The sequence below is a fragment of the Parambassis ranga genome, chromosome 6, assembly GCF_900634625.1.
Source record: "Parambassis ranga chromosome 6, fParRan2.1, whole genome shotgun sequence".
NCBI lineage: Eukaryota > Metazoa > Chordata > Actinopteri > Ambassidae > Parambassis > Parambassis ranga.
In genome coordinates, this window is record NC_041027.1 from 12,663,427 (window position 1) to 12,688,999 (window position 25,573).

The 25,573-nt window shown below is 42.5% G+C and overlaps 1 protein-coding gene across 4 annotated transcripts in view; it reads left to right on the top strand.

Moving 5' to 3' along the window:
- The window catches only part of ca10a (carbonic anhydrase Xa), a 358,548-nt gene that overhangs the window by 194,709 nt on the left and 138,266 nt on the right, over positions 1–25,573 (top strand). For all 4 annotated transcript variants that reach the window (XM_028408223.1, XM_028408220.1, XM_028408221.1 and 1 more), the window contains one exon: positions 18,553–18,627. In XM_028408223.1, the coding sequence (XP_028264024.1) occupies positions 18,553–18,627 (75 nt within the window). The remainder of the gene's footprint in view (positions 1–18,552; positions 18,628–25,573) is intronic.

Here is a 25,573-nt window from a genome sequence, read left to right on the forward strand (position 1 = left end):
TTCTGGACATTAACTGGTAAATGGATGTCAGTTTTTACACAGATTACGAGTTGATAGTCACTGATGACTCAAAACACCAGCAATAATACTTGATACAAATTGTTTTCGGTCTATTATGGCAGCTGTACTTTTGAAGCTTGACTCACAAAAGGCCCCGTTCACACTGGAGAAAGTGAATCCAGCTAGAATAGGATTGAATCCAGATTTAAACTGGATATGTTCAGACATATTTTCAAATCTGTGTCCGCACTGAATCCGGCCTTTTTGCGGTCCTCCAAACCACTAGGTGGCGCCTCGTAATATACAGAGTCCGTTCAGGCCGTGGTACGACTGCGTGTGCGCATGTGTCGTGCATTTTTTTGTCCTGTGTCGCTCGTTCCTTCGTTTTTTTCCAGTTCAAAAAGCAGTTTATAGAGCTTTTGTACACGACCAGGACACTGTCCCTGCGAACTGGAAGTATCACGTCACTAACTGGAAGTATCACGTTGCTAGCCAGATTCGCTAGCTGCATTTGCGTTCAGACCTGATCCACATTTGAGCCAATCCGGCTAGATCCACCTCAGAGAGGTGGATTGAAATCAAGCTAGATATAGCCTGATTCGCAGTGTACAGGATACGGCCCGAATCCCACTCTAGCCGGATCGATTTCCCCAGTGTGAACGGGGTATTAGGTGTGGTTCCTGAGCCAAAAGATCCAGAAGACTGTGGTCTGGAGTAAAGACTTTGGGCTTGTTACAGCTGAGTGAAACACCGCTGCTGTACGTGTGCTAACCTTTAGGCCTGTGTGTGTGTGTCATCTGTACTTGTTGTATTAGTCACAAGCTGAAAAGTGAAAACCTTCCCCTCACAATGCTTGGGATCGTCAGCATTTTCCTTTCAGCTACTTAGACAAATGTCTGAGAGGGGAGAATGGAGCTGAAGATGCATGTATAGCGGTGGTAAGGCTAGTAAAGCACACTTCAAAGTCAGCCCTATTATCTTGCACAGTTGAGCCAGGATTGTGTACATGAAAGTCTCCTCAGTGCAAAGACTTTAATCTGTGATGTAATCAAGAGGCAAAGCTTGACAGTGAGCAGGAGGATGGCTCTGTGGGCAAAGTGACAGCACTGATTTACTGAAGAGAAGGAGCTGTGCTCAGAAATCTGAAGAGATTTACTTTTGTTTTTTTTTTGTTTTAATGTTTTTAACACCTCAGCAAAAGAAAAAAATGTGTTCGATCATATGAGTGTGTATGTGATGACATTCAAGCAGATTTATGGACATTTACTTAAGGTGGAAATACATCATTTGCCTCTTCGTTATCACAACAGTCTCCATGAACTGTCAAGACCACATCTTCTAAGTAAAACTGCACCATTTCAGCTCACAGTATGAAAACATCTGACCCATTTCCTGGGAGAAACTGACTGTTTTCTGCCAAATGTGAGGCTGAGGCATCTATCAAAAACACGTAAATACACATTTCTACACATTATGATGTTGCTAACACAGGGCAGGGTCTTAAAAAGTCTAATTTAAAACTAGGGATGTCCCGATCAGGTTTTTTTGCCTTTGAGTCCGAGTCCGAGTCATTTGATTTTGAGTATCTGCCGATACCGAGTCCCGATCCGATACTTTCAAGATTCTCCATAAGCTCAATAAACTTTAATTTCTAAAGAACATTTAACCCTGGAAAGGCCCCCAATCACCAACTTTATTATTATTATTGTTATTATTAATGATATTAATATTAATGTTGATATTATTATTATGAGTAGTGGTAGGCCTATTACCATGGCTTATCTGAGCATAGTCAATGGAGTCAAATCAAACCAACCAGCACGTCATGAGCAACAGAGCCAAACAACACGCACTCTCTGGGAGTGGGCTCACCTGTATGCACATGTGCTTGTGTGCGCACGCGTTTGCGTTTGCATGTGTGTATGCGCATCAGGCCGCTGCAGACAGCTGCAGTGAATTTTACAAACGCCACCATGTAGACAGAAACACATAGAAACTGATAGAGATTGCACCAGAGGACTGGGCAAGAGAACTAGACTGGGTGGCGCTGCAGTGAGTGCCGCCAGTGAGAAGGCAGAGAACTTCACTCGTACAAGACGGACTCTCTCTGAGAGCAGGTTCTATACATGAGCATGTTTAGTGTCGTGGTGAATTGTGGCAAAGTGTTGAAACGGTGTTGAGCAGCTTCACAGCTCTCTGTGTTGCTGTAACGTCCAAGCCCTGCAGCGCTGTGACGCACCGTGGCGACGCAGACAGCGAGCTGACCGTGGTCTGCTTAGAACATCCCGTAAACGGCACACAATGAGTTAAAAAAATAAGAACTACCTGTTGATTGACACATTTTAAGACAGAAGCCGCGGGCCATATAAAGTCCGACGGCCTTTATACGCTACGACGCACCGGAGTGACGCCTTTTGTCATCCAGTCTCTTTGGCAGCGAGAGGGAGAGAGAGGGAATTTAGTTTTGGTTGCTGGGCAACCAAACTAAATATATATCCGAGTCCTGATCGGGAGGTAACAGCCGATTCCGATCGAGTCTGAAATCACGTAATCAGGCCCGATTTCCGATCACGTGATTGGATCGGGACATTTAAATTTAAGGCCTTAAAAAGTCTTAAAACAACCAGATTTTCACCCAAAGGTCTTAAATTTAATCCTTTCAAGTCTTAATTTTTATTTTTTTTATTGTTTTAAAATAAAGTGAGTAAAACGCTGCAATCAGAAGCTGATTCTGCATCGTCTCTCTTTCTGAGCGGCTTGGATCGCTACCGTTGTTGGTACATGGCACTATAAATCCAGCGATAACTGCTGGTCAGTTTGCCGGCATGTTTGAGATGCCTGCGGATTCGGTCACTTCGCCTTCTTGTCGTAGAAAACATGGGCAAGTGTGTTTTCAACGAGGTGATAACAGCGATTCTCGCTGCTTGTTGCAAGCAGTTCCTTGCAACCAGCAAGCTCGCTGTAAACTTTGCAAGAGGACCATCCAGTTAGGGACCTTGGGTGTCAAAGCGCTTGGAGTCTCACTCCAAAGCGGACAAACACCAGCTTGCTGTAAAAAGCCTTCAGGCTCAAGCTATCACCCAGTTTTGTATATCACCCCCGCCGCCCTCACCTTTGTCAGCGCCCGGTCCCTCCGCACTCCAGCACAGTTTCACTACCACTTCGACTAACGACCTTTGAGCTACATTTGGTTCCAATGAGAAATCAAATCGGAGGTGCTTTGGATTCTTCACTCAATTACAAAACATCTGTCATACAACAGTTGTACTGATATTTGCAGCATCTTGTTTCGGGTAATGCGTCGTGTTGGTCTCACAGTGGTCTTTAAAGGTCTTAAAGTTAACCTGCTAGAACTCTGCTAACACAGTTGGTCCCTCCATGAGCCGTGTCACATGGTGTCATGTTCGAGCCACATACCTGTGCTCCAGCATTCGTTCTCCTCGGCCTTCAGCAGCTAATAATAATGATATCTGTCTGTTTAGCTGGTAGATGTGAATCATCTTTATCAGGTCTGACCTGCGTTTCTGGCAGGAAAGCAATTGAAGCTATTTTAAGACTATTTCTTGTGTAGAGTAAGAGTAGAGTAAGGTCCAGGGGTCATGTGGACCAACCACACACAACAGAAATGCTGTGTTGTCGTTTATTTGGTTTTCTTTCCCAGTGCTTGGAGCACCATAAACAACCCCCACCCCCCCTTTCTGCTGTGAAATGTTGTGAGGTTACAGGTCAGGTGACGTGGGCTTTGCGGTCTGGAGATTTTATTTTTATTTCACCAGAACAGCTCCTGTAACATTTCAAATCATTCCCTGGCTGTAAATTAAAATCCTGGAGGAGGGTGGCCACCGCTGGACCGATGTTAATGTAAGGTCAATCTCATCTGAAATTTCAACTCTCAGGCCTCATGTTCGATTTGTCAACACACTGTTCTCCATTTCCTGCCCGCCATTTTTCTTTTTTTTAAAGTGAACGGAGCAAAGATGGTGGCTGTTACCTGTCACTTTCTCCTCATTTTCCATGATGAAACACACCCTTTAGCTTATAGAAGGCACTGTGGTATTACATTGGTCTCTCATATTGCTAAGAGGACTTCAGGCAGGAGATGGAGGGAAGAAATCATCCTGACTAGGACTCTTATCTATTACAGAATGCTAATTTTAAACCTTGGTTTCATACTTATTTGACAATTCTGCTTTGATGTTACACAGGCTACATATAACACTCCTCTGCTGTGATGTAGAGGTTATGCTGGCGCACAGAAACACAACTCTCAGGTTAAACGGCTGCTTATTCTGTTACACGATCTTCAAATGTATTATGATGATAGCCGTGGACGAGAAAGCTAAATGCACACTGATGGTTTTTCCATATATCGGTATCCCACAGAGACCGTATGTACATAGATGATAAATACTTAACAACATTATGGATGGAAAACAGGGCCAGAATGAATCCACAAAGGGCCCCAGGGGTAGAACACATTGGGCCCAGATTGGCCCCGTTCTTGCTGCACGCTGCAAATTACACACTGCGGTGCACTATTTCACCTACAGCCTCCAGGTTGCTGGGTAGCAACCAGCTTAGTAGCAGGTCAGTTAAATGCACAAATTTCTGATTTGACTTGATGTATATCACCTATTAAATTTGAATTTTAGACAGATGTTTTTATTGGTTATTTTTAAGAGGGTTCTTCTGTCTGAAAGGGGTGGAACACATGGTCAGTAGCGACCTTATCAATGGCTGCTCATCAGCCGTCTATTGTGCATGTCGCTGTCCAGGGTGTCGGTATGTGAGGACCCATCACTCTACAGTACATATGGCTACTTCTTCTAATAGCTTTACTTTAGTGTAGTTTGTTAAAACTCCAGTTTATCCATTTACTGCAGCTTGTGTTTCTCAAATGACCCATGAAGACCTCCATCTGTCCTCAGGGGTCTGAGGAACTCAGGCCCTACACAGACTTAATTGGGTTAGAAAGGGTTCATTTGACTTCTGCAGTCATGTACCAAATGTGTAGTGTATTTTGGGCTGGCAAGGGGAACACCCAATGGATTGTGGGTAACCTTCTGACCTTTATGTGTGAGCCATGTTGCTATGTAATCATAGATTATGTTCAGACATGGTTGTATTGTTTGGTACAGTGATAAAGATGAAAACATCCATCCATCCATCCATCCATGTTGTTTAACCTGCTTTGTCCTGTAGTACAGTGGGCATCTCATATCGGGGGTTGAAGGAGTCATTAAGGAAGCCATAAATGGTGGACGCAGGCCCAAACTAGATGCTTTTTATGTCTAATCACCAACCACGGAATGAATAAAACTAAGAACAAAGCCCTTTGGCAGCTACATTAGTTCCATGACTGAATGTGTTGTGTGTTTGTGAGCTTGTGTTGCACCTGTTTGGTCTTGTCTGAGCCAAAAATCACTTTCTGCTCATTATATAGCGTGTTCTGTAGTGCTGTCCAAACGTGTGGTGATGCAGTATACAGACGATGGTCACTACGTTAGCATTGGCGATGCACCCGGCTAAATAAATAGCAGTGACTCGGTTGAGAAAATGATGTGAGCAGTGTCCAAAATGTCCCTGTAGGGCCCCCTATACAGCACCGTCCCCATGTAGTGAGCAGTCAGTAGGCAGCGAGTGGGTGATTTCTCAGGTGGTTCGATAATTCAGCTTCGATATGAAGTCTGAAAAGAAGCAACTCAAGTGATGCTTTTGGATGTGAAAGATCAATTAAGTCTAATAAGCAGCATCATTTATTGGCAGCGGTTTAGCTCTGGTCTCATCCTCTTAATTATTGGAGCCTCAGTTCTTCTTTGGTTTGTCGTTTGAGAAGATGTATCTTTAACAGCCCACTTATTGACCAAACTGTCCACCATTATAAAAGTAATCAGGCTTTATTTTTCCTCTAATGACCAAATCAAAGATGAGACATTTAGGCTAACAGGATGCAGAAAGGCCTCTGGCTGTTTCACTTATTCTAAAGAAACAGAAAGAAAAGTATTGATTGTCGGTGGGCTGTGGTTGTGGTGAGACTTGTGGTGCTTGTGTGCTTTTACACCCTTTATTTCTTTGATGGCAAAAGGCCAGAGTGGGACTGTTGTTGTTGTTGTTGTTGTTGTGGTGCAGACACACAGGAGCTGTTACAATATCTGTTTTTTTTTCTTTCTTTTTTTCCTGCGGCAGCATTTTGTTTGCTTCCTTCGCCCGGAAGTGCTCAGAAAGCTTCATCTGAACAGGATTTGATGATGTGCCAGGTAAACAGTGGTGTCTGCTGTTCTCAGTCTATTCAGGCACAGACATGCTTTTTTTTTCCTCCATATTTTCACTCCTCAGCGTGTCCTCCCCTTACACTGTGGCAGCCTTGTAATAAAGGACTGCCTTTTCTTATATTTTTCTTGTTTTATGTAAAGCTTTCCTAAGAACATGTGAACAAAGAAAAAGACAAGAGGATTTTACTTAAATAGAAAAGAGAAGACATTTACTGCAGATGAAACTGGTGGTGATGGAAATGTCAGAGTGATGCTGCACTTTACATGCTTTTATCTATGCGCTTGTCCCAACCTCTTAGTGGATCTGTCCTGCTGTTTGTGTCCATTTATTACTCTTATTACTTATCTCCAAAAAAAAAAAAGACACTGACGAACACCATGAAAGGTGGTGTAGGCTGTTATATGTATTTATTCAAACAGGAGGAAGCGGTGCATTTGTTGAGGGACTATTTTCAGTGAGCTTTAGTAGCATGAACAGGGGTTTTACTTAGCTGTCCTCAAACTGTGTTTGTTTTTGGATGTTCGACTTTTTTAGAACCTATTCTTTTTTTTTTGCAGACTTTTATTAGTGGTGGTGCATCAGCTGTGTGTCTTTCCTGTCTCCTGTTCCATGGATGGAACTTGAACTCCTCCTCCTTCTTCACTTTCCTCTCTCAACCAACCAGGACATTTTGTGTGTTTAAACAGATTTTTCAGCTCGCAGTATGACGTATTTGAGCGTTCAATTCTGAATTCTGAATTCTGCAACAGAAGCAGCAACAAAGACAGTAGATAGGAATAGACATAGTTAGATAAAATATGTGAAAGGTCATCATACACATCCAGTCATAGCCTAAAAAACATGCATCCATTCACACTCTGCTGTCACACATTCTCCTGTCAAAATATACATGATAGAATAAGTAACAGTGATTGTGCACATTATTTCGTAGCAGCATTTAGAGTGGTTATTGAGGTTGGGTAGAGACTGTTTATTGTGTCTGTTTGTCCTTGCATGAATTTGTCTGTAACGCCTGCCAGAAGGCAACAGTTCAAACAGGGGGTGGGCCAGGGTGTGAAGTGTCCTTAATAATGTTCTGAGCCTTTTTGAGGTCTTCCAGTGAGGGGAGAGGGCAGCCAACAATCTTTTTGAGAAGTGTTGATGACCCTCTGGAGTGCTTTCCACTGAGCTACTGTGCAGCTAGGGCAGGGTAGGTAGGGTAATGAGTCGTTTAATTTTCAAAAACAAGCTGTGCAAACTGTTTTTGGCTCCAAGGTAAAGTTATATCCACACTTAGAATTAGGGCTGAAACAAACTATTTTGATATTCGAATACTCGCTGATTATTTTTGCGATTATTCAGGTAATCGGATCGCACGTAAATGTCATAGTTTTCCCATAAACACAGCTGCATCTAATAACTATTTCAGTAGTGGACGCCTACTTTGGACCGCTGCTCTGTCATTGCCTCCACCAAAAGAGTGCGAGTGTGTGCCCCACACCAACCTACAGACGGCTCACCCGGGTTTTGAATCCAGGGCCTCTTGCACCCAAAATGCTGATTGTCCCGCTACGCCACGAGCCAGAGAAACATTCTTGATGACATCACTAAGGAGTCATCGAATACTAAATTATTTGTCGATGCATTTTGCCCTCGAATATTACTCGAATAATCGTTGCAGCCCTACTTAGAATTCTGCAAAGGATTGGCACAGCACATCAGCTGCTCTGCTAAACCTCATTTAGTGAGAAACTGTGACAAGCGCAGATAATGACACGTTACTTTCACAGAAAAAAAAAAAAAAAAACTTTAAAAACCATGGCCTCGGGGAAGCTGAGAAATTTAAATGGGATGATGAAATCACAGGGTAGAGGCCTTTGGTGTATTCGTGACAATAACACGTGTTTCCACCAGCAGGCCATATGCCACAAAGCACATAACCGTGTTACCAAGGACGCCTGCCTCCTCTGCTCTGAGTGGATGTAGCTCATGTTGCAAACCTCAGTGGCACATGGCGCCCGCAGTGTGTTTCTGCTTGAATCTCTGCCCATCCTTTACTGCATGGCTGTCTGGTCAGTGTCGGCATGTGTCTGCTCCCCTTCTGCTGCACCAGCAAGTGAACTAGAGCCGCCAATAATGAATCCAGTCTGGGATTTATTCACTTCTGCTTTTTATGAGCAGCTTTCCTGATATAAAAATAAGATTTATCCTAATAAATGTTAACAGCTTGTAGCTGTAATCTTTAGATGAGATGAACAGCAGCAAACATGATATGTGTGTTAAATATAAATCAATCTTGTAGACTACTTTTACACAGAGTCACTGCAGATAGTAAGTCGATTAGCTTAAAATAATAAAATGGCACACACCATCAAATTCCGAAGGTGCACAGTACTTAAATCACTCCAGGAGAAAAGTCTGTGCTTTAGCAGTGATGAAGAACTGACACTAGCTAACATGGAGCATCCTTCACATGTCAATAGAGTCCAATATTCACCTCTTTTACTTCTTTTTGGTCTACACTGATAAATGTTAAGCTGCCTGTTGGCTTCACCATGTTCCATAGCCCATAAAGTGGTCCAGTTCAACAAATGTTGGTAGGAGATATGCTGTATCTTTATGAGTTAATGCACCATTTGTTTCCCTTGTGTGTCTTACTGTGTATAGACGCTGGATTCTTGCCAGAATCATGACATAGTAAGATCAGATCAGATCAGACCAACAGTCCGTCTTGCCAGGCGTCACGCTCTTTAAATATGGCTTCCATGATGTTATCAGAGGCTTAGTTCATCTGGGTGGGAGGCTTTGACCATCAACATGTTTCACCTGAACTCCCAGTTAATGCAAATACAGGCGCACATTGTAGTGGAGCTGAGATGAGCTCACTGCTGCACACACACCTGCCACTTTAAGTGCTTAATTTGTCAAAAAAGGTGTTAATATAATCAGTGACTGAAACAGTGCATTTTTTACCAGGCTGAAAACAGGCTGACATTTTAACACGGAGGTCTATAAAGATCGACTTACTTTTGGAGTCGGACTCCAGAGGCTTAGAGGGAGACTTTTTTTTTAGTTTTTAGTTTAGTTTAGTTTTTTTAACAGGATTCATTTCTAAGTCCTGGAGGCTGCTGCTTGTTGGGGCTCGGTCAGGCCAGTGATTTCTTTTATTCTTTTATTTTTTTCTCTAAAATGGTCAAAAAGTGCTGATTTTGAATGAACACTTAAAGATGTGCTTGTTTCACCTTAGCTTTCTTGGTATCTTGTGTCTTTGCTGACATAAATAAATGCAGGTTTCTGCTGCTTGTAAAAAGAGGTCTCAGCAATTTTTCCTACAAATGACAAACTGCTTGACATTTAGTCTGTGCGCACAGTAAATATGTCTGCAATGTTGATATGTCTGCAGTGTTGATATGCTCCAGCAGACAGGCCGTCTCCTGAACAAACAGCATAAATGACCCTGTTTAAAAGCATATATTTACACATTTTATGTTTGCATGTGCTTGTCCCTGTTGTAGTTATAATGACCGTTGTAGAAGCAAAGGCTGTGTGTGTGTGTGTGTGTGTGTGTGAGACTGACCACCTTGCTTGTCGCCAAGCAGCCATAGCTCATCACATCTGCTGCTCAGGAATCTGAAGTCTATCAGCCAGCTGGAGTGCGACGACCTCCACGCCAGCTGTAATTTACCATCGGGAGATGGGATGGGTGGTGGGGAGTGTGTGTGTGTGTGTGTGTGTTTGTGAGGAACTGACGCAGACAGGGGGTGGAAAAAGGAGTAAGACTGGCAGAGAGAAAGCAGTAAGGAAGGCAGCAGCACCCCTGGTATCAGTGGTGATGTAGCAGCACCCCACTGCAGGCTGGGAGTTTGTTTAAGCACCAATCAGGAAGCAGCCCTGTGTGATGGCAGCAGCCAAGCTCCCCGAATTCACTCTCCACCACACACACACACACACACATGCAGAAGCCCTGTAAGGAAAGCCAAATCTCCAGCTGCTAATCTGATAATCCTGTGCAGATGTGTGTCCTGCAGCAGGAATACTGTGTGGTAAAGAGTGAGTGTGTTCCACAGTTAGTGGGTGATACAGACACACACAGAGCTGCTGTTTAACCAGCCTGCCAAGCTCTCTCTTCTCTTTCTGTGACAGTTGCTGTTTGTTTTGCCGAGTCACCATTTTTTCTGGAATAATCTGCACTGGTATTTACACAATCTGCCGAGCAGAGACGCTGTGTTTTCTCCATTCTACCCTTTTTTAACGTCTATATTGTAAACACAATGGAGCTTGAACTGGTCGAATGTTTGTACCACAGTGGCAAACTGAATGATGTGAAGAGCCAGGCGGGCGTAATGCCTACCTGGCCGTATGCTGCTGGGAAGGGGGGGGGGGGTTGGAACCAGACTACTGGGTCTGGATCTGAAGACAGAGCAAGGAACAATTGGCAGTCTGTGTCTCAGAGGCTTTGTCAAATGTTGTGTTTGCTGGAAAGGGGCTGCCACATGAGTGGGACCAGCTTCCACCCCCTCTGGACTGAGGAACACTAAATGTGGGCAAAATGTAATTTTTTTGTTGCAATACCACAAGTTGCCACTGGGGGGGAAATGGCTGCCTTTATGCTGCGTGAACTAATGAACAGTATTCACACTCATTTCCTGATGTTTGTTTTGAAAAATAGGAAATATCACTCGGACATAGAGAGGGCCTCCTGCTTATAATCTCTGTCTGCACAATATGCATGAGAGCATTAGCATTAGCCCACAGCTAGCTTGTTATATCATGGTAAATTAAATACAACTTTATCTCTTAGAGCTGGTGTATGTAGATCAACAGATCGGCGCACACACAAAAAAAAAACCACAAGCCTTTGAGCTAAATATGCAGATTAATAAATATTGAAAGATATAAAAATATACCTTGTCAACGCTTGGCAGATGTTTTGTTCAAAAGCAAAGTGTATGTGAAGTCACAGTGCGTCTCTGTTCTGTGATAAATAATGCTTGAATGACTAAGTGTAGCTAACTGTGAGGGTCGACTCTCTTCACCTGAGCTATTCTTAGCTCTGTGTGTGCTGAGACAAAGTGGCTGAGTTGTTGCACTCTGTGGTAAGTACAGTGTCTCGTCAATGGCACAGCTACACAGGGTTTTTCTGGCTTTTAGCTCAATAGGATCAGAGAGGCCAGCATGGACAAAGGTACTTACCTTCTTTAACCCCCCCCCCCGCCCTTCTCAATTATTGATGGCTGCCTCCTTTTCTGTCCGAGCTCTGTGCTGTCTTTGAGCACAAGCAAAAATAATGGATTTCTTCTTTTTCCGGCACTGGGTGGAGGCGAAGTAGCATCGAAGTTTTAGAGATGAGACGCCACACAGGGCGGAGGAACAGGGTATTCTTCTCAGAGGCAGTTTCGATGTGATCACTGAGGCCCAAACACTTAGCCACTTCTCTGTGTCTCTCTTGAGTGCACCTCCGACACATTAACTGATAAGATGTGTAAAAGAACACCACTCTGTTGACCCAACTGCGCCCATCAGTGGAGAGACGGGTTGATGTTAGTCTTATCAGATATTGGATTATGTGTTCCTTGTGGCCAATTAAATACAGTACCATTAGAATAATCTTCATCAGTGATAAATAGGAGTTTGGGGACGTACAGATGTTCCAACAGGACTGGATTTTGGAGCCAGAATAATTTGAAGTGGAGAGACAGGAGCCATCTCTTAGCTTTGAAGCGAACTGTCAAACTGCTCTTTAAGCCTTCTTATCTTCAAAGTGAGTTACCTCCACTAAAGTGAATTAGTGGTTTAAAACCTGCTTCATTTCCACCGTGATTCGGAGTTGGGGTCACTGTAACAGAAACTCTTCGTTAGAAAAAAAAAAACGTTTGATTGACGTTGGCATTCAGCAAGAAAAGCAGTGTCTAATGGGATTATGGGGACTGTAGAATCCAGCAGTTTGAAGCCTTCCGAGGACTAAAAAGTCAGATTATCTCCTCATGTGCTGCATCAGCATTGACTTGTGTGGTTGTCTTTAAAATTACAGATAAAGCAGACAATATTAGGTTAGGGATACCTAGTTTAAAATGTTCAATGTCTATTGATTCTGATAAAGAGCTCTGAGGTGGAGTCAATTCAGTACCTACAGTAGTACCTAGCAACAACATTGGCCTCAAGCACCACTTCATCAATATAGGATCTATAGCAGTATGCAGTGCAAGAGTTTTTGGAAAGTTGGAAGCAAACATCTTCGTTCATCTTTCCAACACTCCTTTAGCTAATGTGTGCTTTAAAATGCTGCCCCTTTAGTAGGTGGTTTTGAATAGATCCCTGGTCTTTGGACAGGTCATCATCCAATATACTCTATATTTCTGCACCATAGCACATAGACATCTTATAAAGTGTTTCTTCTTGTGGTAAAAAGGTGGGGTTTGCCTCAGTGGCGTCCCGGGCCCCCGCACATGAAGATGGAGCAGCATTGCGACAGCATATCGCCCGCTGCATTTTTAGATAGGAAACCAATTGGTTTTGGTTTGATTCAGTCTTCAGGGTCCAGATCTTTCACTCTGTGACACAGAGGCAAATACACCCTGGCACACACACACAGCGAGGGTTATTAAAAAGAGGCACCAATAGGGGCTTGGTGAGAGATAATTGTCTCATAAGTCAGTAAGCACAGCTGTTGGCAAGGTCAAGTTTCATTTATGGATGCACATCGCTTCTCCCAGTTTTGTTTCAGTGCTTTTTCCAATCTGTCTTTCTTCATCTTCTTCTTCTCTCTCTCTCTCTTCCACTGCACCTCAGTGTCTGAGCCCGTCCTGTACCTGTCCTGCTCCCCTGTCACTCCCCTCCATCCTCTCTCTTTCTGCATGGTTGGGCTCCTGGATTGCTCGTGCCCTTCAATGAATATTAATGGAAGAGTTTGGATATTATATGAAAATGAACTGTTTATTTACAGAGTACTCTCTCTTTAGGGCTTTATGGCAGGTTGGCAGGGGCTGGTTGAACGCTGCCAGCCCTCCAAATATGAGGATGAAATAGACTGGTGCTGTGCTAAATAGGATTCAGGTCAGTAAGAGGCTATGGCCAACCTGATCCGTCATAGAGCTTTAGGAGAGCTTTCTGTTTTTAGAACAACATCACAGCAAAGTGTGTTTGGGAGGCAAATGTATGATGCCTCAGCTGGTTCTGAGTCATGTTTGCCAAAAACCAAATTTAGGTTTGGCTGCTCCTTATTTATGACCTGGTTTAATGTAAAGACATAATGCCAGAATGTCTTTTAGGAAGAGGAATTTGCAGTTTAATCCCCGTTTTAGGTGGAGAAAATCTCCTGGATTTCCTAAAGGAAAGAAGGAAGTTTTGGAAAAGTACAGAAGGCACGATTATTTAAATGGATTCAATGATTAAACCATAGATATTAAAGCTGAATGAAGTGAAGAAACATGTTCTATGTGGCTGATGATAGAAGTATGATGAGGGAACCTGCAGTTTGTGGGACACATTCTGACATTCTGTTGTACAAATTGTTCCATTTTCACCCGTTAATTAGAGCTAACTGACAAAGTGCTGACAGTACAGCAAGTACAACATAAGTGAGGGCTGACATGGTGACAGGCTGACAGAAATGCGAAGTCCACATTTAGACCGGGTGCAGTCTTCACAAATACACTTTAGCAGAGAGAGAGAGAGAGCGGCAGATTGTCTTTGGCTGATCTGCCAGCTTCTGTATTTAGAGACAGATGCCAATCCAAATGTGCACCATTAACAAAGCCTGGTTTAACATGGGTATTTAAATGTGATGTTTGATTTTCCTCGTTGGTTCTCTGATTGCCATGTGACAGCTTAAACAATCGATTAGATCAGTTTACATTAGCTAATGGCTACAAATGTCTCCAGACAGTTTAGCGAACATGGCTGCAGTCAGCTGGCTGTGAAATCGTATTTCTTGGCAGCTGTGTTATGTAAATGGCTTTACATATAGATGAGATTTATGTAATGTATGTAGACATGTTTAACATAAACAAGAATCGTACATCGGGTTCCTGGAGACGATCTTTCAACAAGGTCACAATAATAAGAGCGTTGTCATCCTGGTTGCTAGTCTGATAGCATTTGGAATTGCAGTGGCTCTTCCACTCTTAGGGTCATCCTCGCTGCAAACATTACAGAGAAATCGCAGGTCTTATTCAGTCTGGTGCTGAGAATCCAGCCATGGATTGCAGGACTGCATGTTCCTTTTTAGTGCTAAAGTATAGTTAAAGTTCTTTATGCCTCTGGATGGATGATGATAACCTCATGATGGTGCGAGGCTTTCACAGAGAAGCCATCTTTCATCTCAGACTATTGACATTTTAAACGTCCTACATTCAACATGCTGTACCTCCACTATCCATCTAAGCATCTATGGGAGCCTGTAAAATGGAAAATAAGGATCCATCAAGCCTCCCTCCCGCATCTCACCCTCTGCAGCGTCTCGTCTGCATTTCCCTTTATAGATCGGAGGCATTTCCTTTCTGCTGATGTCAGGAAGTGTGTTTTGGGGGCTACAGCCAAGCATTGTGAGAAATGGGGCAGTACTTGTTATTCTGCCGTGCACTCTCACTCTCTTCAGATGGGACTCAGGAAGTGAATGCGCTTCTGACTGTCATACATATCACATATACAGTATGTCACATATTAATCATTTCATTTTATTATGTAATTTGAAGCAGATCTAAAACCTGGAGTCAATCCACCGCTCCCATCAAGAGTTTTTATAAACAGCAGCCACCACCTGGAGCACCAGTGCCAACCAGGGTGTAAACATGTTTATTTTTTTGTAGAGTTGGACATTTTAACATGGAGGTCTGTGGGGATTGACTCAGGTTTGGAGCCAGCCTGCAGAGGCCATGGGGGTGTTGTTTTTGTCAGTTTTTTTTTCTGCTTGATCTGCACATTAAAAACAACAGTGTTGACTATACAATCCTGCAAACACTCGGGTGGAGGGCGCGCATGGAGTGCAGCTCCGAGGCAGATTCGAAAGTAATACAGTGTCGACATAAATGCCAATAAAGTAAAAATCTATTCCCATTTTTTTTTACAAAAAACTGTTGTAAAATTACCTTACCATAAATAATAGCTCACAGAAAACTGAAACGATAATATATCTCTCAAATGATTGGAATGTATATAGCATACATAAATTTGCTACATTTTGCATAATTGCAGATATTTTTCCTTCATATTTTAACATAATGTATGTTGTTGTAATTAGCAGTGCTGCAGCAGCTCTGCTTTCCCACAGGGATCATGAAAGGTTCAATTTACCTCACAGAATTTATCATTGTATTATCTCAGCAGCCATTTGTCTAAAACTGATGGTGATAAAATGGTTTCACATTCACTCTAATTAGACTGAAATAACAGGGAGAGCAGGCACACACGCTGAAAAATTGTGTTTTTTGTCGTCAGCTGTGTTGTTATTATTGCCTCTTATTACGGCGCACGTGTGCAGAGTGTGAGTAACAGAGAGAGAGAGAGAGAGGACTGTATCTGTGTTGTTGTCTGTGTTGTGTAAGAGGATCATGTCCACAGGTCCCTAAATCTCCTTTATATTATTACTTACAGCAGCTAGAATCCCAAGGGCTCTCACTTACACACACCACCAGCCCTCACACACACACACACACACACACACACAAACGCTGCATAGCATTGTTCTCTCTGAACACTCATTATTTTTCCAACTACTGATCTTTTTTCTCTTAAAACACGATGAAAACTTTCTGTGGCACAACTATAAAGCCCCTTACATTAGGCAAAAAACACTTTTGTCTGCAGTGCATACATTGACAAATCAATAGACTTTACACACTCTCACCTGGTTATCAGCTTTGGCTTTGATACATTGTTAAACCTAGGAGGAAGTACTGAAGCTTGGTACAACCAGCAAAATAAAGTAGAAGTGCCTCATCAACAATCCGTACTTAAGTAAAAGTCTTAAGTACTTTTAAACATAGTTAAATTATTCAAAGTACTCACACAGTGAGTTGTCTCTGAACATCTAGGTGGCGCCATCTTGATAAAGAGTGCCGATGTAGCTCATGGTGATACTTCTGCCTCTACAGATGTCAGTACTATTAAACCCCTGCCATTTTTGGGCCCCCTAAATTCAAACATGTCTTTTAAATACGCCCCCTTGTGGCTCAGCTCAGTGGAGGCTGAGTCTGGATCCAAGGTTAGCTGCAGAGGACAGGGGGACAGAGACAGTCTGCTGCCAAACACCAGCTCTGCTATCACTGGAGCTGATGGAGGCGCTTGATTGGTTCAAACTTCAGAGATAGAAACACAATCCATAATTCTGTCTGTGGATCGAGGAACATTTTGAAGAAAATGTAACAAGTAATGACAAACATTATATTTATAGATAATAGCTGCAAACTGTAATGGAGTAAATATCTAAAGTATACACTATTATTTTTTAAGTAAAGTATAGACATGTAAAAGTCTTAAGTACTTAGTTACATTCCACCACTGTTTAGCTTTGACCAATGACCATTGACAGTAATGAATCCTCCTGTAAGGCTAACATGACCTCACATCTACTATTAGGACCAGTAAGATGCTGAGTGTGAGTCCGCTGTGTCTTAGTATGTTATGCAGTCCTAAATGTAAAGCTTGTAAATTGCTGCTGCTGCAGGGTTATTACAGGAAAACATCTCTGCCGGGACTTTTTGAGTAAAACTGTAAAGCTAAAGTGAATCTGTAGCTTTAGGTTGTCTCCAGGCTCTTGAAGCATGCCTGAAGCACCTACCTGATGTTCCTCAAAAGTATCCAGCGGAAGCCATATTACATTGTTTACATTGAATTTCACAGAAATGTGACTCTTTCTGTGGAGAAAACAAGTGTTGTAGCACAAAAAAATTGCTATTAAAAGTTTTTTTTTATGTGCACGAGGTTTGAGTGTCATCTGCATAGAAAGAAGCATTTCTTCCAGAGCTCGTTTCTATAATTAGTTTCGGTGCGTTTCATAACAATAAAAGAAGCTGAGAGTTGATTCAATTTAGCCTGAACTGAAGAAGTCTTGATCTCAAACTACTCAATATTTTTTGCCATTAAATGTACTTAAGGATAAAATTTGAAGGATGCTTAATCACATCCTAATCTGGCCTCTGGCTCTTGAGTTTTTCTGTCACACTTTTTGTAAAAACACTACTGGAAAAGACAGTTTAACCTATAAGGAGATGTGATAATGCATGTGAGCATGGGTCAGTTTTCTTCTTCTAAAGGCATGATCTTCTCTTAGCATGACACACAGAGATGCAGTCATTATTTGTCACTTCTATATGTAGAAATGATTTTGTCCATCCAGGCTACTGAGCCTAAAACTCTGAAATAACCTTTCCCTTTTGGAAAAATGGTGACATAAAGCTTCATAAATGATCTTGTGTTGCACTTTAAGTGGATGCTTTGCCAGGGTCCAGCAGTGCTGGGCAGGGGGCCAGCCTCTCTCTCTCTCTCTCTCTCTCTCTCTCTCTCTCTCTAATGGTTTCGAAAGCCTGACACACTGCTGCCTGGTTGGCTGGTGCACTGATTTAGCTCCACTCCAATCAAAGTTGGTGCTTGTTTCAAGTTCATTTACCATCAAAAAAAAGGAGAAACAATTCATCACGGTAAGAAACAAGTGAACAGGATTCTTTTTTTTCCCTCCTTAGGCCAACTGCTGTTTCCCACCGCCCTCCCTCTCAGCTTGTGAGTTTGCCCTCAGAGAAAATAACCTTTTCTGGACCGTGTCCAGCCAGCCCACCCCTCTGAAATTGAACCCACTCTCCAAGGCTGTTTGGACGGGATAGCAAAGGGAGGAAGGTTGTTCACCCACCTCAACTTCCATTAAAGACAAGCAAGCAGAGCAACCTCTGGACCCTCGATTAAGCCCCACTTTTCTCATTTGGTGAATGAACAGGAAGGGGGGGGGGGGGCAGGTGGGAGAGTTGAGGTGTAAAAAGCAATATCCCGAAGGTGCGGTGGGTAATTCTCGGTCACAGCTCGCTTTTTGTACTGAGACCTTTACTTTGTCACCTCAATTATACTGTACACCCTGCTTTAATCCTGACTTTCTTCTACTGCTCGAGCGACATAACTGAGTGCATTTCCATACCGGCGCCTGAGGAGGCGTCCCCGTCACGTGTGCGAAACCTGAATTCATACGCAGGTCTGTTTGCTCTGAGGCCGTCTCTAGCTGGGAAGGTTAGCGGGATATCTGGAAATGAGGAGGATGGTTAAAAGAATAAGTGACTGATGTCCCTGTTTCTGTGTCTTTTTCTCTTCACCTCACAGCACAGCCAAATCCGCCAAAAATTCATGAAGGATGGTGGGCGTACAAGGAGGTGGTGCAGGGGAGCTTTGTTCCAGGTAAGCCTCAAAACAGTACGCAGAGCTTTGATGCGTGAAAGTTTCCCACAGAATACTGATTTTCCTGGATGCACTTTAAACATGCTGGCTGCTTGATCCTGAAGTCGGAGCTCGCAACATATTTAAGATAACATCAGGCCACCTTGCCAATGGCAATAGTTTTATTTCCACTCTCTGACAGGACCTCTTTGCCCTTTCCACAGAGCTGATTCTTTTTCACTGATTGATTGACTGCAGCTCACTCTTTCTTCCACCTTTTCCATCTTGTTGTGTATCTGCGTGTCAGGCCAATTATTTTTCCTCGAGATTGTGTTTTTCTGCTGCGCTAAGGTACTTTTGATAAAGCCTGGAGGTGGCTGTGTTGGTGAGGTAATGTCTGCCCTTATGAGGTCCAAACATCTGGATACAGGGAGAAAAATTAGGGATGTATACGAACGAAGGACATTTAGTTTGTACTTTATTGTTGTTATCAAGGTTATCTGTAGCTGTGGATGTTAAAGGTGAACGCATCATGTGTGGTGTATAGATCTGTCAGGAAATAATGGCTAAAAACCAGGATTAGTAGTTTGCACTAAGAAGGTTTTGAAGGTTCTGTGTTCCTTGAGGCTTCTTGGAAAATCTTGATGTGCATATTAGCGAAAAACTAGCTTGTAGAGTTCGTCAAACTTCACCTGAATTGTACTGGATGAAGACATATTTGAGTTCTCGAGGTCTTTCTAGCCATAATTTTGCTGTTTCTTTAAAACTGCAGGACTTTATATTGCAGTAAAATATAATGCCACAGTTCCTTAAAATAGACCAGGAGTGGAAAACTGCTTGGAGTTCAACCCCACAATTAATCTTCTCAGGTTTTGGCTGGCAGGTTAACTGTTGCATTGTTGGCGTACAGAGATACTGCATGAAGTGACAGAAAAACTGCCATTTAATATGATTTCTTGGAGATACTTTCAATGTCAGCCTTTTTTTTGGCGTTTTTGTTTGAAAGATGAGTTTGTCATAGACGAATCTGGCTTTTTTTTTTTTACAGATGCAGTAAATCAGGCTTCTTATGGGCAGAGAGCTCAGCAGCTGTTGTTTGGGCGTCTGTTGGATTTTGCTATAAAGTTCAGATTTGTCACTTACTGAAGGGAAAAGATGCTCCTTCTCAGTTAGCATGACTGAAGTCCTTCCTGCGTATACGGTCATAGATAATTACTACTCATCATTATTCAATGAAATGCAGCCTGAGACGCTTTATTACTGAAAGTAAAAAGTGTTTTACAAAGAATGAAAGTATGCTGTTTCTGATCTTTTTTTGTGTGGGTTTTGAAGTAAAATCAAATCACTGTTCTAGTTTCATGCTTCTCATCTCTGTTTTAGAGCTGGGCTTAAACCACAAATACTTTTATTCATCATAATTAAGAATATAAATAAAAGAAGAGAAAACAAAGGGATGGAAACACCACAGAGAAACAGAGGACAGTTAGTTGTTTTTGCAGCCTCAGTCAGGGCCATTTTTGGGGTAAAATGTTTAAATTCAGAGGTAAAACTGTAAAAGAAGACACACAATTCCAGCTGTAGCAAGATAACGTTTAGAAAGGACAAGTGAAAACAGCTCAACGTTGGCCTTTGACTCTGTGGATTGAGTCAGGTCGTACTGACTTATCACAACACTAATGACAGTCATTTCCTTTAAATGAGCTCCTGTGGTTGAAACACACCTAATAATAGCAGTAAGAGAGGAAACGTGGGTTTCTTTGCAACACGTCACCTGGGCTAATACTCAGCCACCATGCAGCCTCTTAAACTTGTAAATGAGGGCTGAGGATTAGAGTTGTCATATTGTGGTGAAGGCTGAGGTTAGGCATAAAGCCCCGGGGTATAAAAGCCCAGCTGCAGCGCGGCACAGTGCTGCCTGCAGCATTATGGTGTGTACGCAGTGAAAACAGGCATCTGTTTCCAAAAGTAAACAGAGAGGCTTCCTCAGCATGTCCAGACAGACATAAATAAGCACCTGGTTGTCCTTCCCTCTGGCACCAACCGCTCGGCAGTTTTGCTGCTCAGCTTTTTTTGAATCTTGCAGTTCTCCATGGCACACTTGCTTTGCTAACCACCGTATAACAGCTGGAGCAGTTAAACACTATTCATGATCCTCCCATGGCCGCGCAGAGAACTCCCTTCGCTGGCTTACCAGCCGGTCGGATTTCATCGTAGAGAAAAGGAAAATGTCTTTCAGTGCAAATGAAGCCCAATTAATGATGCAGAGAGAAATAATATCGATGAGTCGTGTCCCGTCCGCTCGGTTTGTAAAAGATTTCATTGATAATTGAACAGTTATGTTTAATATGCACATCGAAGTAATCCCTCTAAGCAGTCATTTATTATCACAGCTTCACCTTCACCATCCACACACTTCAGCTATTCCATCCAGAGATTATCAGTGCTGCAGCTCTGGAGACGTTTGCACAATTGGAATATTTTATCATCCAACACTTACAGGGATTCCTAATAAAAGTTGTGTATTTGACTGGCAGCCGAAATAATACTGTAGAAATTAAAATGGAAATGATACTTCTCTCCCTCGCAGTCATATCAGTGCACAGCTGCACTCGGCTGTGGAACAGTAGCGCTATCAGAGCGCTCAGCCACTCTCCACTTCTTTTCACCTGTTAATGGCTTCGTTGAAACGTCTCTCTGCAGAGGTCGAACTCTGCGGTCGGAGAAACCTCTGAACATTTGCACCACCAAGGTTAGCAAAGCAGATGGAATCACATTTTTATGCCCAAATCTCTGTGTTTGACCTTTGGAAGATTGCTTATCCTGTTTGAGTGCTCTCAGTTAGCTTTAAGTTTTGTAAAGGTCGGTATGACTCTTAAGTGCTTAACCGCTTTCCCCTTTGCTCTCTAATAGCGCCCCTTACATAGATATCTCATTATATGACTGACAAAAAAATCTGAGTGTGTAATCACAAATAGAATACCACACAACGTCTAATGTGACCAGAAATAAGATTTCCAGGCCACAGAAAAACACAGTCCGTCACTAGCAGGACTTTTCACAGTTGTCTTAAGTTGTGTTCGGTTTTGTCGAAAGCTCCGTTATAATCAGACATAAAGCTAACCACGAAGTTTAATGTCATATCTAAGACCACGCTTCGCATGCTTATTTCATAAATGTCTCCTCGGCTCAACCGTTTATTCCAGTAATACGTCTCGGAATCAGGCTTCTTTGTTTGCTCGTTTCACTGTAATTAATGGAAGCACATGGGATACGTGTGTTTTTATTTAATTTATGCACTCATTAGTTTGTGTCTGGTGTGTGATTTTATAATTCAGCCGCACTTTAATTAACACGGAAATTCAAATACACAAAAGAAAATTATCTTATTATTCTCACCCCCCCTCCTCAAACTTACAACTTGAGTGCCTGCTGTGTTTTAAAACTCTGTTTAAACTTATTAGAATGTCAAAGGACTAGAAATAGCACAGGAACGCAAAGCCTGCATTCAAGTCCGCTAATAAGGAGCCACTATGCTGCTCTATGATGTAACACAACGACTGAGACGGAGCGTTATATTACTGAGAATCTCCTGTTTTATTAATGTCTTAAAAATCAACATTTAGGTTCAGAAAACATGAACAACTGCAGTTGACAAAACTTTTTTTTTTAACTCAAGCATCAATTACTGATTCATTCTTGAGGTTTGGATCGTAACATGTCTTTCTATTACTGTCTACTTTTTGAAGACAAATTCTGAAAAATCTGATGCCAAAGACACCAGTTTGGTCTCAATTCATGGGCTGCATCAAAAGTCCACCCATCCTGACATCCTGTTTGCTTCACCAAAACCATAATAGTGCCGCCACTGTCATCTCCCAATGTAACACAGTGGATTATTTACATTTAAAAGTGTACTCCATGCCAGCCGGTTTGCAGCCAACTGTTGCAGAGGGCCGATCACGGCATGGTCATTAAAAGAATCAATGAAATCAGAAGATGTTTGTGGTTAATCAAATTCGAAGACAATGCTAAGTCAATGTCTCCTCACAAAAAAGGCACATTTAGGTAGTTATGCATGTTTGTGTTTCTGCTAATGGAACTTATTGCCCTACGTCATCTGATGTCTGAGGTGTAATTCCCCAGACACCGCCAGCTGTTTTGTTTTCACTTGCTGTAATGTTTGGATTTGACATAACAAAACGACTGGTTAAAGTTAGTCACTTAAAGGTAGAGTGGGAGATTTCATTCTGATGCACTTTTTGTTAAATTAGTGTAACTTCTCTTTACAATCCGATAGCAACGTGCGCATCCATGTGATTGGGAGGCGTGGCTTCGGGGTGAGCTCCGAGAGAAAGGGGCGTGTGTTTACTTTCAAAATCTGGCTGACTCTCACTGAGTTTTCAAAATCTCCTACCCTACCTTTAAAACAGGGCTAGGGTCTGAGTAAAGATTATCCTAAAACACAGAACAGTAAACATGGCGTGGTCACCATTTTCAGCTGGCATCGGGACACGTCTCTGTGGCCAGAGAAATATGCACACACCTTCCATTTTCAAGTGCTGGAATATCATCCTCATATATTCCAGCCCCAGACTATAATAAGAATGAGAGTAGGACCAGTAGAACTCTCTTCTACTATTGTGACCTGCCTCTCCCTTCCCATGTGATAGCCTCTGTGTGCCAGTAGAACCTAGTGTCGAGTACATTTCTTCCTTTATGTGGCCATAACCCCGCTGCTGCTCCACCAGTCAGATCGATGTAATGGGACAGCGCTGCTGCGTTTGGAGCAGTGGGGCTTTCCCCATGTTAGCTCCTACCCGAAGCTAATGAAGCCAGTGGAACCAGCATCCGAGGAGGGGGGGAGGAAGGAGGGATGGAGGAGCATCACTGAGGGCAGCTGTGGGGCAAAGAGCCATGAGAGTGCAGTGATAGTCATTACAGTCGAGGCCTTTTATTTGGTGAGGTTTTTCCCATGAATCCTTATTAGAAGACTGTTGTTGTTGATTTAGGATTAAAATGTTTAACTGCCTACTTATACTGTATTTGTGGAAGGATGAGTGTTGCTGCTAATTCTGTTATTGTTCATCCAATAATTAGCCTAATTTCCTTAAAGCTCTTACATAATTCAAAAGAATTTGGCTCCCTTTTTATGACATATATATAAATGATATACATATGCTGTTCAGTTATGTATTTATTTTCACTGATTTGTCTTGAATCTCAGTTGAGGTTTCATGTTACCATTCAACACAGTACATTGTTGTCAGCTTTTATTGATTATTGGACAAAGACAATAACCTAATGCCACACTGAGCCGTCATCCTGAGTGTGAGTTATCTGTAAACATCAACATCAAGCATTTCCTCGACTGTCACTCAAGTGTTCTCCATGCTGCAAACATCACATGCTATTTACACCTCCTCCTCTTCCTCATCTTCTTTTCTTCCAAGCAGTAATCAGTGTATAAAGGTGACCCTGACAGTCACCTACAGATGCATGGTCAGGGTATGAAAGCTTTATGGTGTCAGTTTGTCATTTTTTGGCAGCTATAGGCGCCATTGGACTGTGATAGTGACTCCTTTTTAGGCAACAACTTGTATGAAATTGGAAAAACTGCAACAAAGAGTAAGTGAAGATGAAATTTTAGTACGAAAGGGTCACCTCAAAAAGCTCTAACCAGGCTCTCCAGGGCTGTGGACTTTGCCTGCACGACCCTTTAGGTGCAGTCTTTAGTTGACCTCTTTGCAGGCCAGTGTCCATCATGCATCCAACATGTGACGAGGTCGGTGTGAGATTGTATGGGTGAAGCCATCACCAATATTTCCAACAGTGTAACTTCGAGTTCACCCAAATTACCGCAGTGCAGGTGGAGCCCTTTCTGCTTGAAGGTTACCCAGCTTCAGCATTGTCCTGTCCATCTCAGTGGCTGCATGTCCGCTTGGCTGCTTCCATAAATCATAACTCCACTTTGATTTATCAAGACCTTTTTTAGGCACGTGAGGTCATGTGAAATCATGTCTTCTTTCACCAGCCTCCATTTTGAGCTCTACTCTTTACTAGCCCTCATTTTTGATCCTTTTGTGCCGCTGAACACAGAATTCAGTGTAAGATGTTTCAAAACCACTCGCAAACCTTTGTGTTGGGAATTGGGTTCAATGACCCTTTGGAAGGTGCATTTTCTGACACGGTTTGGTTGAATTTGTCAACCACCCTCTTGATTTAAATAGATTTTTGTTGCGACTAACAAAGCATGATCTTAAATGTGTGAGCATGCTATCTAATCATCAGACCTTATCATACATGCACAGGTCTGATGATGCTCCATTTTCAGAGGTGTCAGTGCGCTTTGTCACAGCTTCTTGTCGGCAGACTTTAATTTAATCCGGCGTTTCCCCTCCCCACCTTCCTGTTTGATAGTCATTTTTGTTTCTAGCAATCAAACAAACAGCTGCAGTTTTTCTTGCAGATTCGTGAGCTGATTAATTTTTTTTTTTTTTTTTTTTGCCCACTGAGACAAGAGCTAAGCACCAATTATAGAATTTAGCCACCACTCGCAAAGCACAAAAGCAGTGTTGTGAAAAATCCCCTGAAATGTCATTTTTTTGTCTTTTTTTTTTTTTACTGCTCCAGCTAAGCTTTTGTCTGAATCAATAGAGGATGTTAATTGGCAGGTACTTTGTATATGTCTGGCAATTGCTGATCGAAAACCAATTAAAAGGGCATAGACACCACCGGCTGGGCCATGCATGATTTGACGCAAGATGCTTTATGTGAGGAAAATGGATATTCAATAGCTTGTTTCGAGTGCAACCGAGCCAGCAAGCGGCTGCGGCACTGTAATGTGCTGGCAGGGTCTGATGAGGGAGAGGCCTCTCTGTGGTGAGATCAGTGCCTGCAGAGTGCAGGAGATGGTTTCTGTCAGCCAGCACTGCACACCAGAGGCTGCTTGATAGGCAGTCAGCATCTA